The following is a 16,990-nucleotide window of genomic DNA, read 5'->3' as shown; positions in this document are numbered from 1 at the left end:
TCTGCATCATTGCCCTGCTGAAACAGAAACTTTTATTCCAGTTTTTTAGGTCGTTAGTGGACTCGATTTTCTTCTAAGATTTGCCTAAATTTTACTCCGTCTATTTTCTCCTCAGTCTTGACAAAAACCTACTAATGAGAAGCAGCCCATTAAAGGGGAACTGCAATGCCATTTTTATATTTCAGAGTTAGAAAGAATCAGCATTGATAAGCGCATTTCAAACCACAATAAAAGTAAAATGTACATAGTAAACTTCCAATATACATCACAAAATAGACAACATTTCCAGATATGCGCATTACCATATTCTGTGATTCAGGTAACAAAACTTCCGGTGATGTATTGTGGTCTTATTACATTGTAAAGAATAACACTTTTAAATACATCTCTTTTAATCCAATAGAAATATTGCTCTCGGTTTTGAGATGGTTTTGCCAACAAACACTACTAACATGTTAACTGTGGATGCAAATAATGGTGGAACGTTTCTGTGCGTAAATGTCTGCTGCACAACTTGTACTTATTCGCTCTTACATCGTATTATATTTGTGATTTTGTTGACTAGTTAGTAGGAAGGGCCGCATCACTTCACAATTTATGGGAACTTGAATGCAAGTTTGCAACAAAATGGTAATTTTACAGTACTTTCACAAAGTTCACGATTTTGTGCTTAATTCACAATTTGTCAAATTAAGTTTGTTAGTGAGATTTAAAAACCAGTCTGAGAAATATGGACTGCCATTCTCCTTTAACACCATGTTAGTCACCATGCACAATGACTGTAGGGGTGGTGTAGACTGGGTAATGCACTGAACTGAATTTCAGCCAGTTGTTCTGCATTTAGAACAAAGGTTTCAATTTGGCCCCAAGTGACCACAAAATGTTTTGCTTCATGCTTCCAGTACATTTCCAGTACGCAAGTGCTTTGTTGCAAACTCAATGCATTTCCATTCTGCCATAGAGGTCAGCTTTGTTAAGTTAGTGATTCTTAACCTTTACCATAGCCTGCAACCCTTTAGTTCCCAAAAAGTGTTATTGCACCCCTAATCAAAAATTAATAAATTTGATCACTGGTTTGAACCTTAGATATGTTTTGACTATAAAATGAAAGATATAGTATTATATATTTATTTTAATTCTGCAGCAAATTAAGCATACCTGATAATGAAACACATTTTTTAGTTTACCTTAAAATACCTGGGTTTAAAGAAACAAAGTAGTTTACTTAGTCTGTGCTTAATTTGTGTTTTCAATGATTTACCTTCTAAGAAAATCTGGCATGTCTTGCATGCCCAGGGGGTTATGTTCACCCCAGATTAAGAACCACTGATCTAGGCAGTATCTGGGTAGTATGATGCCTCTTTCAGCTCTTGATGATTGAGTAGACTATGCTCACGGGGATATTCAAAGACTTTGATATTTCTGAACCTTTCCTGATCTGTGCTTTTCAGGAACGTTCTGACTTGCATTGAACGCTCATTTGTCTTCATTGTCGAGTCTTCGATTGATATTCAATACCTGAATTGATATTCACACACTTTACACCGGTTTTATTTATTCTGAAATAGCCATTTTTCCGCCGGTTGCTGAACGAGACGTCTCGAGAATAGTGTACAATTAATCGAATTAATACAATAACAGTAATGGTTCTAATGCTTAAAAATACAATCCTATAACCAGACGCAACAAACAAGTTTTGAGGATGAGGATGTAGCGAGGAGGTAATGAAAGCTAAAGAAGGCATGTTGTTGTAAAATAAAAACCGCAAACGAGGAACACTAAATATAAAGAAGCAGCCTGCACTGCAGCTGAGCCTACACCCCTCTCTGGTCAGCTGCCCGCAGTTTTGGGAATGCAGAAATGATCCTGTTGCGCAGATTCTTGCAGATCTGCACAGAACTGCTGCAGAACTGTGTATTCTTTCAAGACGGTTCGGCTACGTCATCGGTATTGTTTTTGTTTTTAACCACTGTAGCCCCCCGATTATTTCTGTCACTCTGAAGTAAAACCGAAAGCTGTCAAACTGTTTTCATAAAGCTTTCTCTGCACCTGCCCCGCTGCTCTGCAAGGCCAGGGAAAAGTTCTTGGTTGAGTATGACGTCAGAGGGGGAGCAGCGAATATTCAGCTAGGCGAGCCAGTGGGGTGAGAGTACTGATAATGATTATGGCGCAGTGCTGTGAGCTTCCCACGCTCTGTAGTTAAGTACAATCGTGCAAGTAACGTGAAAAGGCTTGCGGTTAAATGAAGCCGCGATTTTAAAAACAAAAGCTTGTGCGGTATCTTTCTTGAAAAGAGAGGGGGAGTCGTAAGTCGGCCCGCCTGGTAGCGGCAGTGACTGTGCGTGTTCCCGGTGGGACGGCGGCGTTATTGTTTATACTCAGCTGCTGAAAAAGGCAGGCAAGCAGGCAAACGCCGGTATCACCACTGTTACCGCCGCGCCGGCTGCGCGCTGCGGATTGCCCCGGGCAGCGTTTACTGAGTGGGTATCGGGATCGCCAATCGCTGCGAACTGATCGCTTTTGCAGCGCCAACATGGCCGCAACAACGTTTGCAATTGACGGCAGTATCATGGAGGGGGTACGTACCCGTCGGGAAGTGACAAGAATCACTTTTCACAGACGCTGTGTTTTAGTTTTAAAGCCTGACGCTAATCCGTGTATGTGTTTGTTTTCTGTCTGCCAGGGAGGACAGATACTAAGAGTATCCGCGGCGCTGAGCTGCGTCCAGGGTGCATCTCTCTCAATTAGTAAAATCCGAGCTGGCAGGAGTACACCGGGGCTAAGGTAGCGCATCCTATTAGTCGGAGCCGTTCATTTAATGCTTTAATACATGTAGTTTAGATTAATCTTGCGTTCAGATTTAAAATAACATTATTTTTTGTGTTATATTTTAATAAAAGTTTAGCCTGGAATCAATGCGACGTCCGTTTTAGATCTCACCAAAGCGTTGATTAATCCCAGGAAATAACTTTCCTTGAGAATTCTAGTGTCGTATTTTGTCCTTACATGTGTTCCTGTAGGCCGATAAAACTCTTTTATCGTTTTTGCACATTGCAACATCCGTGTTCATCAATTTTTCATAGCGTCCTTTGTTACAGCACACCACGCACATGGTAACTATTACAGAAAAAAAGTAGCAAGTCATAGTCGGCTGTTTAGCATTACAGTTTTTTAACGAGTAAAACTTTTCGAATTTGTTGCTATAAAGTGGTAGCCTTGCATTGTTTTTTTTTTCCGGAATCCTTTAAAATGTATATAATCAACAAATTCTGAAATTCAGAAAAAACGCAATATAGTAGAATACTTGCGAGATGGCTGTATAACGAGCGTTTTAGTTCACTTTTCATTCAACATCCTTAAAGCGAATTTCAGATTTAAACTTAGGAGAGCCACAAAGTGCAGCCAGGGTGGTGCTGCTTCCAGGGCCGATGTCCCAGACAAAGGATAACCGACTGCTCTTCAGGGAGTTTCACGGCCGGGCTGCTGTGCTTCTCCGCTGCAGAAATTAAAATTACCAGCCAGATTGAAATGCTTCTGATAATAATCAATACTGAACTTAAATCTTTAAATTAATACAGTTTTTTATGAAAGTAGTGAAGCGTGTTTTAGAATGAGAAGAATGTGTGTATGGAAGGCTGCTGGGCAGTGAGTGTTTTGCCCTCTTTATTTGGTTTTTGAAATCCCCCTTTCTCTCCCCAGGCCTCAGCACCTGTCCGGCCTAGAGCTGGTGCGGGACCTGTGTGGCGGACACCTGGAGGGGGCAGACGTTGGATCGACAGAAGTCGCGCTGAGTTCAGGGAAGATCAAGGGAGGGAGTCATGTCGCCGACACCAAAACAGCAGGGTAAGAAGCCTGAGAGTCAAGTGTTTTAGGGAAGAAGATGCCTTGATAGGCAGGAGTAAAGTACTTACTGAAGTATAGTGAGCTAGACATGTCTTTGCAACCAACTGTAATTGTTAAATGGTTTACAATGAAATTTCACCTCAGTTCTAACAGGAGGAGGTCCTTCTCTCTTGTCCAGTGGCTCACAGTGATTGAGCTCCGTACTGCAGTTTCGTGTTCAGATACCCACAGCTCGTTGTGGGGAATAGGGTCTCCCGTTTAGCCTCAGAATAAACTGCTATCCGAGCAGCACCTGCTTTTTACTGCAGACGCATCACATCAGCAGCAGTGTTTGTACTTCTTTTGAGCTCTGTAGAAGACAGAATTTTAGCCCAGCCATAGCTGTCTCAGAGAATTGCTGGCAAGTCAGTACTGCTTTTTGAAAAACCTTGCGAAATTCCAAAAAATCAAAATGATCATGGAATCTTTTTCAGCTGTGAAAAGGGTAGTGTGCTGGGAGTAAATGGAGGCAATCAACAGTGTTATGGAAAGCTTTATTTATAATTAGGCTTTATACAGTGTCCTGCAGCTCTTTTACAGTCAACTCAAGGTTAACCTTGTTTCTTAGATGGCTTAGTTTGAGACATGTTCAGTGAATTGTTTCCAAGCTGGAAGGGAGAAATGGCTCCCGGTCAAGAGCTGGATTTGAACGCGCATTGACATTACTGGTTGTTTCCTCAGAATTCCACCAGGAATAACCAAATGATTGAGATGAGTAACATTCGGTCCAATTTAATTAAACATTTCCCCTTTAATGCAAATGTGTAGTGCGGTTGGTCTCTCTTTTCTTTATTTATTCTTCCTGGGTTATTTGGTGATTGTGTGTATGTCATTCCTATAAAAACACTAGTACCTGCTTTCAACAAAATTGCAGATGTTTGTTGTTTTTTTTGTTTTATGCTGCGTCAGATAAGGTATGACTTCACTTTGTCTGCTCCAGTTCAGAGTCGACATGAAAACAGCACAAAGAATTCGAGCCGGGATGACGGGTGTCTTTGGCCGTGCCTCTCCTAGGGCATGGGAGGAGTAGCTGACAGTTCTGTCATGTTGTCTGTTGCAGGAGTGTGGGGCTGCTGCTGCAGGTGTCCCTGCCCTGCGTGCTGTTTGCAGATGCCCCCTCCGAGCTCTGCTTGAAGGGAGGCACCAATGCCGAGATGGCCCCCCAGATCGACTACACCATGAAGGTATGCGGAAGACTGGATCTTGGGAGTCTTAGTGCACTGTCATATTTCATAGTGACATGTTCAGAAGTGTGGCCACTAAAGAGTGCCTTCCTTCAGGCGTTTGAAATCCATATTGAGATTTGGACAAGGAGTCAGAGCAGTGTGGGAGGTGAGAGCCAATGGTGAGGTCCAAAGACTATTCTTTCCTGAGCATATCCAGTGCACCTTCCCACTGTACCCCATCGAAAGGGCCCCACAAGGTTTTTCTAATTTTGACTTCTCTTAGGTTTGTTAATTACTGTTTGTTGAATTATACTTGTGTAGCCATACAGTATATCCTATGGATAGGGTTCCGAGTCTCCTGAGAAAAAGTTCTGTGGTTATGAAATCCACAGTAGTCGCACAGTTGGCTGCAGCGATTTTCATGGTATTTCATTGAGAACCATTTTATTGCAGTGTATTTGTGTTACTTAACAAAAACAGTTCAACAGTATACCGTGGTATTCTTAAATAACAAAAGTACAAATGGGTGTGCTCAGTGAAAACTAGAATCTTGTGAGTTGAACAGTCTTGATGAATAAATAAAAAAAACTTTAATGATAAGCCAGTTTTTACTGACCCTCCCCATATGTTGAGATTTGGGATTGACAGAGTGGGAAAAATCTAACAAATACTACTTGGATGTTAAGAGGGCAGATGTCTCCATTGGATTCATCAATCACTATAGCCAGTTAGTTTATTAACTGTTTTGGCTCTTGACTGTGAAATTTGGTTTCTTTGTGTAGATCTTCACAACCCTAGCTACACTGGTGACAGAATCACTCCTTCAGTTTCCACCCTGTGTAGTTCTTGGTTGTCCTGCTCCGTTTTTCAAGCAGGATGCAGCACAAGACTCTATGCGCTCGGATGACTGGGAGATCTGTGAATCTACAATTCTAGTAGACTTTGTAAACAAGAGCATCGATTTTTTTTTTTTATAGAATTGCTCTTGCAGTGTTAGGTTTGATTTCAGCCTTTCTCTGAATCCAGTTGCTGATGTTACAGGAGGCACAGAGCAGTTAACTGCAAGTTCCTAATGAATACTGCTTTGGTCATCCTTTTTACCTTCCTTTGACAAGCCCACCTTATTATGTCAAGCTTACTGTAGTTCATGCCTAAAGTATATCTGTATGAGGTAACAGTTTATTCTTAGCTTTATGGTTTTTGGCTAATGTCAGAATTTTCATGCAGTCTGTGAAATCATGATTTTTTTCGGGGTCTTCCATTATGGATCATAAAAGATCAGTGGTGATGGTAATGTTTGTTTTCCCATGGTATGAATTTGGTTCAGTTCCAAGGCTCCAATAAACAGTTTTTTGGAGTTCCACAATATTTATTTAATTCACCAGATTGCCTCACACAGCTGGGGGGGGGGGGGGGTCATCCATATCTGAACGTTATTAGGTGGGGAAATATGTGTGTGTTTCTCAGTGTTCACTATCCTTCACAGTGTTACGAGTCAAGATCTACATAAATGACTGTGCAAGGAACAAGCCAATGGCATTGTGGGAAAATGACTGACTGATTGTAGATGAATGTGTTCTAGGTGTTCAGACCCATGGTGGAGAAATTTGGGGTGAAATTTGACTGTGAATTAAAGATGAGGTGAGTGTTATGTATTTAACTGTGTTTATGAAAATGCTGTACTGTACCTTTCGTGTTAAGTACAGTGAGAAATACGAGAGCTGTAGGGTCACAAATATAAGAAGTGAAGAATTCCTGATCTCTGAATGTTGTAAAAATATTAAGGTTCCAGAACACCATACTATATTGAGGTCCTCTTGCAACCTAAGACAGGCAATATTTACAGGCTCATGGTCATTGTGGTAGGAGCTCCTTCAGCTGACACCACTACAGAATTATGAGTGTAGTAAAACAAAACACTAAAAAAATTCAGTGCTAGAAGAGAATCTGGATAGGGGTCTAGTCGTATACCTTCACTGTCCTGCAGTTTGAAAAGAACTGGTCTTCTCAAAGAAAAACGGAACATGTTGGGCCTCTGGGTGAATCTAGGTGAATTGGCTGTACTTGGAAAATAAATTGGCCACATTCAAGAGAAAATGGGTTATTCCTGTTTGCTTGGGAGTTGCTGACGTTATGAAAGAATCTTAGTCACCAGTATATAATCTAACTTTAGCACAGTCGGCTGTGTTTCTAGCTTGTTAAATGTGGAAAAAGAAACATCTTTTTCTGATTTTGTGTTGCGTTTGACTATAAACATCCAGTATCCTGAAAGAGCAGTAGTGTTAGGAGGAGTAATGTACTATGAAGCCCCATCAGGCTGAAAGATGCCTGTGTTGTCGGAAAAGACAGACTAGAAATTGAATAAATGGAAACATTGTGTGTAGTTGGGATTGTAGCCTTCTGTGATCTCTCTAGAGTACTGAATTTGAAGGGAGGTGATAAGACAATGGCTTTAAGCAGCAAAGCCATCTGACTGCATCCCCTTTTTTATCTGTAGAGGTTACTATCCCAGGGGTGGAGGAGAGGTCATTGTGAAAACCAACCCTGTGAAAGAGCTCTCTCCTGCCAGCCTCATAGAGAGAGGAAGCATCACCAAGATCTATGGAAGAGCCTTTGTTGCCGGTGTGCTTCCCCACAAGGTAGGAGTCCACTATGCTACAGGTTTGATCTGCCAGCCAGAAGAGCCCTGACAGCTCTAACCTGAATCTCCTTGAAAACAGTCAAAATAGGCACATCGAGTGCTACATGTGCAGATAGTGTAAAACGGGCTCCAATGGTAAGATGCATGTGGGGATGTTTTGGAATAGCAGGAATCCTGAATTAGCGTGAATACACCGGTGTTAATCCATCGATGTGTACCATCAGGGAGGATCGAGCAACATTTAAGAAGGCATTGACCCCAAACATTTCCTGGAAATTATGAACTGTGGTTGTTTTATTTTTAAGCTGAATGTGAAGCTTTGTGTGTCAATAATTATACAGTTACCAGCTTTGTAAAGAAATGTCTTCCCTTTTATTGTACACCTTTGTTAAGGCAGCTGTGTGGAGAGGTGGGAAAGGTTTTATGTGGAAGGACATGGATTCATACCCCGGGGAGGGTGCTGTTGTACGCAGGAGGTGCTTCACTCAAATTGCTCCAGTGAAATGTCCAGTTGTGGAAACGGGTACAATTGTAAAACGCTTTGGATAAAACGAACGCATTGTGCTTGTTCTTAAGTCAGGTTAAGGATATTGAGATCGGCAAATTTATTATTTTTTCACTGGTTAGCACACAGAAGGTGATGCAAATCAGTCTGGCTGTTATGTGGTGTAGTTAAACCAGTTACCAGCTGGTTTAGGTCTGAAGAGCATAGCTGGAATGAAATCCAGCAGAGGTACTGGCCTTGCGAGATGTGGATTGTCTGCTCCTGGTCTAGAGCTGAAGGGAGGACTGAAGTGAGACATGACACCCTGCTCCTTCATGTTTTTAAATTGTTTTTGGAATCCGTATTTTAGACTTGGCAGACTTCAGGATGTTGGATATGTAGATAAAAGCACACACAGCATAAAAGAAATTAAAATGTATCCACAGCTGGTGCCTTCGCTGCATTGTCAGTTAACTGTTCTGTTTAACTTCTGCCTAGCTCGCAAAAGACATGGCGACCGCAGCTGTTCGGCAAATCAGGAAAGAGATCAAAGACCTGTACGTCAACATCCAAGCGATGCAGGAGAAAAAGGAGGAGGCCTTTGGAAACGGCAATGGCATCATGTAAGCTGAGTCGCTCTTTGTTGCTAGATAGTATTGTGGCCATTTCCCTTTTGCAGTTATTGAACTTGCCCTGCCCCGGATCCCTCGCTCCATACCAAATGGCCAGCTCCTTCTGATTAAATTCCACAGGATTCTGATGTGTCCCAAGTAAACTCTCGCAACTGGAAAGTGTGTGGAAGGCAGAGGAGGAAGATCTTGGAAGGGGTGACTGAATACCTTAGGGGTACAGTAGATTAACCCCTGGTTTGGCTGTATGCAGTACAGAGATGTGAGAAAGCCACCTCCAGCCATATCATATGCATCTTGGTGCAGGCACTTGACATTTTTCTCTTTTTTACTTTTAGAATCATTTTCCTGGTTATGGATAGATTGAAAGAATTTTGGCTTTTTTTCCTTGAAAATGCAGGGGGTTGAGGCTGAGCTTTGGATGGCAGTTTGGGGAAAAGTGCAGATAAATCCAGAGCAGTTGGCAGAGTAGTGAGTTGAGGTACATTGCTCTCCATGCTAAAATGCCAGATGTTGTTGTCGTGATTGTTAGAGCATTGTAAAACACTTCTGAAAACCAGGATACTGGTTTGGTCTTAATGGTGGAAAATGCATAACAAGACAAAATTTAGTATCAAAGATTGTGAGGTGGGACATTTATAGAATTCAATTCAGTTAAACTTTTTGTCATTATACTTCCACGGGTGCATAGTGTAGTGAAAGGTTTCTCATTAGTCTCTCAGGTACAGTATATAAATAGAACAGAAGACAAAACAATAGACAGTAACACAAACAATAAGAGTGTAATAATAACAATGTAATCAAAAACTGCAAATACGCAAACAGAGAAAAGTATACAACAGGACAAAAACAGTGCAAAAGTAATTTGGGGAACAGTGCAAAAATAGTACGGTGATGAATAAATATTACAACTAGTACAGTTTTAAGTTCAATTTTGGCTTACATTCAGTTGTCGTGTATGTAGTGGTGTAGGAGTACAGTCATTTTGGGTACAGGAAGAAGTGAGGAGAGATCATAGTATGATGGGAGGGAGTGGGGGCGTCACCAGCTTGACGGCTCTGCTTACAACTCGCAATAACTCAAAACCTGGTTTCAAGATTGTTTATGTTATTTTACAGTTCATGTCGGGCCTGTTTTAAGCAGTGGTTTGGATTTTCAGTTTGTTCTAACTCCTTGTTTCCTGCTGTCACTCCCTGCAGTATCTTTGCAGAATCCTCCACTGGCTGCGTTTTTGCTGGGTCTGCTCTAGGGAAGAAAGGTAAGATCCCTGATGCTTTTTCTGCAGTTCTTAAATCTCGTACTTCAGGCTCATTTCTTTCACAAGCTGGAAAGAGGTGTGTTATGAGTCTCATTCCCTTTACATTTCTTTTGCTTTGTCCTAAATATTTTTGAATTTCCAGACTTTTCTGAGCAGATTTCCAGGAAATATGCAAGCAAAACTTAAGAAAAAATAGCCTGTTGAACAGAAAATACTTGCCTTAACACTAATGTAGTTTTGCAAGCGTCCATTTGCTCAGAATAGCTCAAACTGCATGGCATTCAATAGAGCCAGTTGCTGGTAAAACCTGGAAAGTCTCAGACTCTTGGGAACCTAAATGACCTTAAATGCTCCCATCAAGACTGAAGAGCTTGACTTTCAGTCAGAATAGGGAAAATCAGATATACAATGCACAGAAGATGCATTACCAGGAAAAGCAGAGCTTATTCTTGCTGCCTCAATTGGCTTTAATTTACAGTATGCACATTTCACTTTGTTGGCCTCTAGAGGGTAGTGTGGCTACCAGTAAGTACAGTTACTGGGATTTTTCTCACTCTGTTCAGCCACATTTCTGTGGAAAATGTTGAGAGATGAGGTGACTGTGGATTCTATGGTTGGTGGAGTTTTGAGTGATCTATTAGCCAGGGAAAATGTATTTATCTTGTAAAGCTGTTGTTGGATGAAATCTTTATCTGTGAGGTTTCTAGTTCTATCAGTCTTGTTAAAGGTGAGTTCTGCCATTTCACACTTTACCACACTTGGCTATGTTTAGGTCTTCCTTGCTGAGCTCAGAGCCAGGCTGCTGAACCGAAATACTCAACGTTAGGCTTTGTTGGCCTTTAGAGGGTAGTGTGGCTGTACAATTTCTGGTATGTTGTACTATAACTCCATTGTGATGGTGACCTGCTGGCAGGCTGAAGTGTTTCATCCACCCAGGTCTTGACTTTTTCATTATGGCACATTTGTTGGTGCCTCTGTGTATATTTCTTGGTTGGGAGCCAGGATTGAGCCACCTGTTTTTTGGTTTGATTTCAAATGTTTTTACAAGTGCATTTATCTCAGTCTGTCAGCGTTTTGTGGCATTAAAGAACATGTCTGTCTGCAGGAAAAAGTAAGTCTTCTCTCTTAATCGAGGGTTTCCTGCTTCCTTCCTTGATTAAACCAAACTGGTACATAATAGCTTTTGGAAAATAGAAAAGGAAGAGCTCAATTTTCGAATGAAACGTCACCCGGATCAGATTTTTAAATCTTTCAACAAAACCCATATCAAAATAAAATAATTTTGCATACATATGCCCTTGGCCTAAATTCAGGCCCTCTCGAGAGTGTAGCTCCTGCAAGAGGAGGACCCAGGCCGGGAGCATCTGAAGTGCAGATTTAATCAAAATGGTTGTGCTAGCAGTTCTGTGAAACGTTTGCAGTTTTTCATGGTAATTATGGCATGAACGCAGTCTCCTATCCACGGTGTACAGTCATTTTCCAGAGGATGGTTCTGGAAAGTCCCCAGTAATGATGAAAGCAATGTGTGCGAGGTCATCCATGAAATTCACAATGGCATCACAGGATTGTCAGAACTGAGAGCTTGAGGGTTTTCTGCTGATATCTGTGATTGAAGGAGATGCAGAGGCTGGAGTGTTTTCAAATCTAGCCTTAAGGCACTTTTAGGAATGTTTTATCACCTGTGTTAGCTTTGTTTGCATGTGAATTCTTAATTTCTCATTTTATTTTGATAATAGGCCTTTATTTGTCAGTACAGTTGGGGTGTATGAGGAAGGGGTTTATGGATTTTTCAGTCCTCCTAGCCTGAAGAACAGGAGGTGCTTCTTTACCCAGAAGGGATGTGGGAACGTGGAACAAGTTACTCAGCCATGTTGTAGCTAAAAACCAGCTACTTTCAAGAAACATCTGGATGTGATCCTTTGAACAGTTAACTGCCAAATGACTTAAATTGGACAAGTCTAGCCTTATGAGCTTTTTATGTTCTTTTATGAACCCTTATGTTTTTTTTTGCTTGTAAAAGATGAGCACCTGTCTTCAGATAATTGGTTTCATTCTAGTGCTGTATGCTGAACTGACAGGCTACAGGTGCACGACTCTGGGGGAACATGCCCCTGGGCTGCTACAACACCCACTGAAGCCTATTAGTTGTTGGCAGCTTTGCTATAACTTGTAGCTCTGTGCATTCCATGAATTAAAGAAAGGATTTGGATTTCTTTTGAAACATGGAGTGGAATTGACTGCTTCTTTTTCCCCTCTGTGTTGTGCCTAGGCGTTTATGCAGACAAGGTTGGGATTGAGGCAGCAGAGATGCTCCTGAGGAACGTCCGGCACAATGGCTGTGTGGACGAGTTCCTGCAGGACCAGGTGAGGAGTGTTGACAGGTGTTGGCCAACTGGTCCTGTTCTCACCTCGCGAGACATGAACAGCATGAGGGGAGGTGGTGCCAGGATGAGTCCACAGGGCAGTGCTTGCTCTTAGCTCACGAGCAGCATGGAAGTTCAGTTTTTCCCTGCATCTTCTTACTCAGTTTTCAATTTGTTACAGTATCCTTTGGTGTAAAAAGACTTAAGTCTTCTGTTGTCACCCTTTTAGGAAGTAGGTATTTTAAAATCCATGTTTCAAATTCCAATTTACATTTTGGCACAGTGCTAAGACAGTCTGCCAGCATAAATTGTCTTCTAAATGGTCCAATAACACTTTTTGTTTAGGAATTATCTCACTAATAGAATCAAACCTGAGAAGTTTTCCTTTTCAATACAACTGAAGAAAAAAAGACCCCTGTATTGAATTTCTCTGGCCTGTTTTTTGTTACCATTGTCAGATCAAACTTTTTGTTTCTAAAGGGGATTTGTATTTGAAGATCCATGACTGATTTTGTCTTTTCTCCTCTGGCAGCTTATTGTCTTCATGGCATTGGCAAATGGCACCTCCAGGGTTAGAACTGGACCTGTTACCCTGCACACACGCACTGCCATACATGTTGCCGAGCAGCTGACTAAGGTGGGCAAGAGGTTTCCTAACTGTGGCCAAAATAAACTACCGTATAGCCTGACCACATGGCAACACTTTCACCTGGGATTCCCAGCAGAGTTTGTACCAGCTCCAAAACATCACATACCTGTTTGTGCTTGAGTTGTCTGTCCTGTGTGGTTGCCATGGTGTTTTCCCAGCATTTGTCTGTCTAATGCTACCAGTTTTTCTAATCCATGTGCAGGGCTCATTCTTGAAATTACAGCTTTACCTGAGTCTTGAGAGGGGACCACAGTGAGTCTTATTAGGGGGTAGACAGACTAGCATCCAGATAGTATCCACTTTTCATGTCTAAAAGACAGGAGTGAACATTTCTGCTGTTCATCTCCACTTAGTGGGCCCTGAAAACTAAGCATCTGTATTAAACCAAGTATCTTTAAATAATTACATTTTTGGAAAAGGTTTGCACTCTGGCCTAGGGTGGAGAAATGGGCACTGTGCACCATGTCCTCCCATCCATGTTCACAGGTGTGGATACATTGATCGTATTGAGCATAAATGACCCCTTCTGACACATCTTGTCATTTTCAAGAGGAACATGTGCCCCTATTTCCAGACTTTGCTGCTGAGTAGTGCACCATGACCCTTGTGAAGTCTAGAAACAAGTTTCATTTGAACCTTCCGGGTGTGGAAATATTTCTTATGCTGAAATGGGAAGGATTTTTGTCTCCCTTTGGTGTTATTTAAGTGTTTTGTTGTTGTTGTTTTTTTTCAGGCCAAATTTACCATCACCAAGGCAGAAGATCAGAACTCTACCAATGAGACTCATATAATCGAGTGCCAGGGAGTTGGGATGACAAACCCACACTTCTAGATAATTTGGTAGCGCATGACCTTACTGTAGCGTGCCCACAGCGCCGTACCATGGAGTCTGAGCAAAGGACTGTGTTTCTCAAGTATAAGCTGTATAAAAATTGTAGTCAGGGGACTTTTTTTTTTGTTTGTTACAATCCTAGGTTGTTCCCAGCACACTCTCTGAACTGGATTTCAGTGAGGTGAAAGCAGAGATGTGGTACAAATTTCACAAGCCTTTTTTTTAACTCCTTTGAACACCTAAAAGCCTGTGTTGGTGGGCCCCTATTGACTACTGCCGGTACTCAGGGGATTGCCTTACAATAAAATTATTCTTGGAAATTTTGGTCTGGAAATTTTTGTTGGGAAGGTGTTTCAGTTCAGAACTGTTTACTGTTTACTGTTTCAGGGCTGTTTTATGTTGCATATGTTTTGTTTCACTTCCAGCACCTCTTGAATAAAGGTTTGCTACTGCAAATCTGTACTGTTTCAGTCATGTGGTTTAAAATTGGGTATACTGCTCTTTTTTTTTTCATATGGATTTGGTCCATTGGAGTCTGTCACACCTGTCATATATCATTTTTGGGGTGTTTTACTTTATATGCGTTTTTCCAATCATTAGCAGCAAACTTGAAGTTTTGACATTAATGGTTTTATTCACTTTGGTTATTCTCCTTCCTTAACATTGCTAAACTGCCCGAGTACAGAACTGCATTCTTGTTATAAGAGTGATATCTGCTGAAGATGCACTGCTAATCTCTTGAGAGCGAGCCTCACTGCATTTTAAGAGAAGATAACATAACCAATTGATCTATGTAAAAACTGTTCTGAGTTTTGCAATTTGCTTTTTTTGTGGAAAATAACAAAGGTGTATTTGAACCATTTGTCCCATCGGGTTTGTTTGATAGTTTAGCAGCAAGGTGAATCTACAACTCCAGCTTTTTCTTTAAAGTACCCATATTTTCAACTTCAAACCTGTTCTAGACAGCTACAACAGTATGCTTAGATCAGACCTCTTTTCAGTCTCCTTTTTTCTAGATTGAAAAGATCTGTCAAACATGTCTATATATAATGGTCCTCTGAGATCAAGCATCATTTTGCTCATTTGACCTCTAAGGCTTTAATGTCCTTTGTGTGGTCTGGTGACTACCTATTGAACAAAATACTCAAAGTGAGGTTTTACAAGTGAATTGTAAAGCTTGAGCATAATTTATCTAGATTGAAATTCTGTGGTTTTTGTTCTGTCAAAGACCTCTTTGCTTTCCTTTTATCTGGATAAGAACATAGGCTGTATCAACTCTCGGAAAGCTTTTGTGAGGAGCTTCCTTCACCTCGGACCATGTGACGTGTACAAGCGTGTTGATCTTTTGCTTCCTTTGCCATCTGTCTGCAGGTTAGTGATGGGTAGAGGTGAGGATGGCATGATGGGGATGCCCCATACCTGTGAGGATGAGGTGAATGAGCTGGGCCTGCAGGACGGAATGCTTTTTCTCTTAGAGGCATGCCCAGTTCCCTCAATATGCTTTAGAATCAGGGTGCCCAGGCACACTGCTGGTTAAGGGAAAGGTATATTCCTCGTCTGGAGGTTGACCTAAAGCACATGATAGATCTGGACATCCCATTCAGAAAATCAAATCTGTGAAATGGAAAACAGTGAAACATTTAGGTGCTCAATGGAAGTCTTTGTAACATGAGACCATAATGACAAGTTTAAGGTCAGCTTAACTAAACTCCTCCTGTGCCATCTATTGATGGGGAGTAGGACCATGTGCTTTTCACACCTGGTTTTAACCACTGTTCTGTTCTCTGAACTCAAGAGGCCAGTCATTTACAGTCATTACGCTATTTCAGTCAGTCTGCCCTCAACTCCATAACACAAATTCGGTAATTCAGTATCGGGTAAATAATTTTGACAGAGCAGCATACAAGAAGATAACAGGTTATATAACAGCCAGAATACTAACAGTTTGTATGCTTATGGCCATAACTATTTCTTTTAATAAGAAGGGGATTTTCTAATTATTCTGTTAAATTATTTGATCATTATTTTAGTTCCTGGCTTGTAGGACTTCTGGAGGCTAAGGACTATATTATGTTAAAAGGCGAGCAATGATTAATACAGAGCTCGAAGGAACCATTGCAGGTGGATGATAACCTTCTCCCACATTGATGCCATTGCCCAGCCTAGATGTCTGAGATAGCTTGCATGAACTTTAAAATTGTGAGGTTCTAACAGTCTGACAGCATCTGGCAGTCTTGTGTAGATGTATTGTCTACTGGCTCTCTGCTCTTTGGTGATTGTTGAGACCTGGGACGCTGTCGCTTTTGCAGTTGTATGAGCAGTGATTCTGACAGCGTTCTGTCCTCACAGCTGATGATTTCCAGTTCAGGGTAAACTGTTGAAAACAACAGTAATATCAGCAGGTAACTGGGTTTCTATGAATTAGTTGTCTTTCCTGAAAGAGAAGTTGTATACTTGTATACCGGACCTGAGAGCAAAATGTTTTTGGACAGATTGAGCTAATTACATTTGGTCCAAAAGCACTTGCGTATAGTGTAAAAATTCATAAATATGACCTTGAGATGTGTGCTTAACCTTTTAAAAGGTGAACAAGCTGAACAAAATCCTGAGTATAACCCTCAGCTCAACCTTAAATGACTCACATTTTGGATTTTCACAGTTAATCCACAAAACAAATTACCAATATCCTTCATGAGATAGATTTTTGTATTTTCACATAATGAAGCCAGTTCTCCTGGTTAATCTATTATCTCTTGTGATTTGGAGTGTTGTTTATTTTTTTTATTTTAAAATTGAATGCATATTTCTGCTTTTTATTATAAATTCAACTGGGGTCTTGTTTTTCTTTTCCCTGATTTCCAGAATATTAAAGGAAATGTGTTTAAAATAACCATTGCTTTTTATTTCAGTAATCTAAGATGGAGCCAGATCACTGTGGCTCTGAAAAGCTGTAGGTAAAAAAGAAACACTTGGAATGTGTGCTTTGATGATCTTTTGGACAGATCAGTTCATTTTTGACAAATAATCAATGCTTTACTTTTTTGGGTTAGATACAACTTGCTTGGTTTTGTAGTTTATCTTAATCA

At 41.0% G+C, this 16,990-nt stretch overlaps 1 protein-coding gene across 1 annotated transcript; it reads left to right on the top strand.

Annotated features, from left to right (window-relative positions):
• Positions 1 to 2,097: 2,097 nt before the first annotated feature.
• Positions 2,098 to 14,224, top strand: rtca (RNA 3'-terminal phosphate cyclase). The gene is made up of 11 exons (XM_006643080.3): positions 2,098 to 2,578; positions 2,684 to 2,784; positions 3,700 to 3,843; positions 4,943 to 5,066; positions 6,631 to 6,689; positions 7,546 to 7,687; positions 8,672 to 8,796; positions 10,002 to 10,060; positions 12,330 to 12,424; positions 12,956 to 13,060; positions 13,806 to 14,224. The coding sequence occupies exons 1-11, from the start codon at positions 2,534 to 2,536 to the stop codon at positions 13,902 to 13,904; spliced, it is 1,098 nt and encodes a 365-aa protein (XP_006643143.1). The 5' UTR covers positions 2,098 to 2,533; the 3' UTR covers positions 13,905 to 14,224.
• Positions 14,225 to 16,990: the final 2,766 nt, after the last annotated feature.

Source organism: Lepisosteus oculatus, chromosome 9 (genome assembly GCF_040954835.1).
Source record: "Lepisosteus oculatus isolate fLepOcu1 chromosome 9, fLepOcu1.hap2, whole genome shotgun sequence".
In the NCBI taxonomy this organism is placed as follows: domain Eukaryota; kingdom Metazoa; phylum Chordata; class Actinopteri; order Semionotiformes; family Lepisosteidae; genus Lepisosteus; species Lepisosteus oculatus.
The sequence above is the reverse complement of the archived record's forward strand: the minus strand, read 5'-3'. Positions and strand labels throughout refer to the sequence as shown.

What these genes read in the sequence shown, in the direction of transcription:
- rtca (XM_006643080.3), top strand. Translation starts at nt 2,534, where the DNA reads ATGGCCGCAACAACGTTTGCAATTGACGGCAGTATCATGGAGGGG. An exon ending in GACTGTGAATTAAAGATGAG is followed by an intron (nt 6,690 to 7,545) that starts GTGAGTGTTATG and finishes TTTTATCTGTAG; the next exon opens with AGGTTACTATCCCAGGGGTG. An exon ending in TTGCCGAGCAGCTGACTAAG is followed by an intron (nt 13,061 to 13,805) that starts GTGGGCAAGAGG and finishes GTTTTTTTTCAG; the next exon opens with GCCAAATTTACCATCACCAA.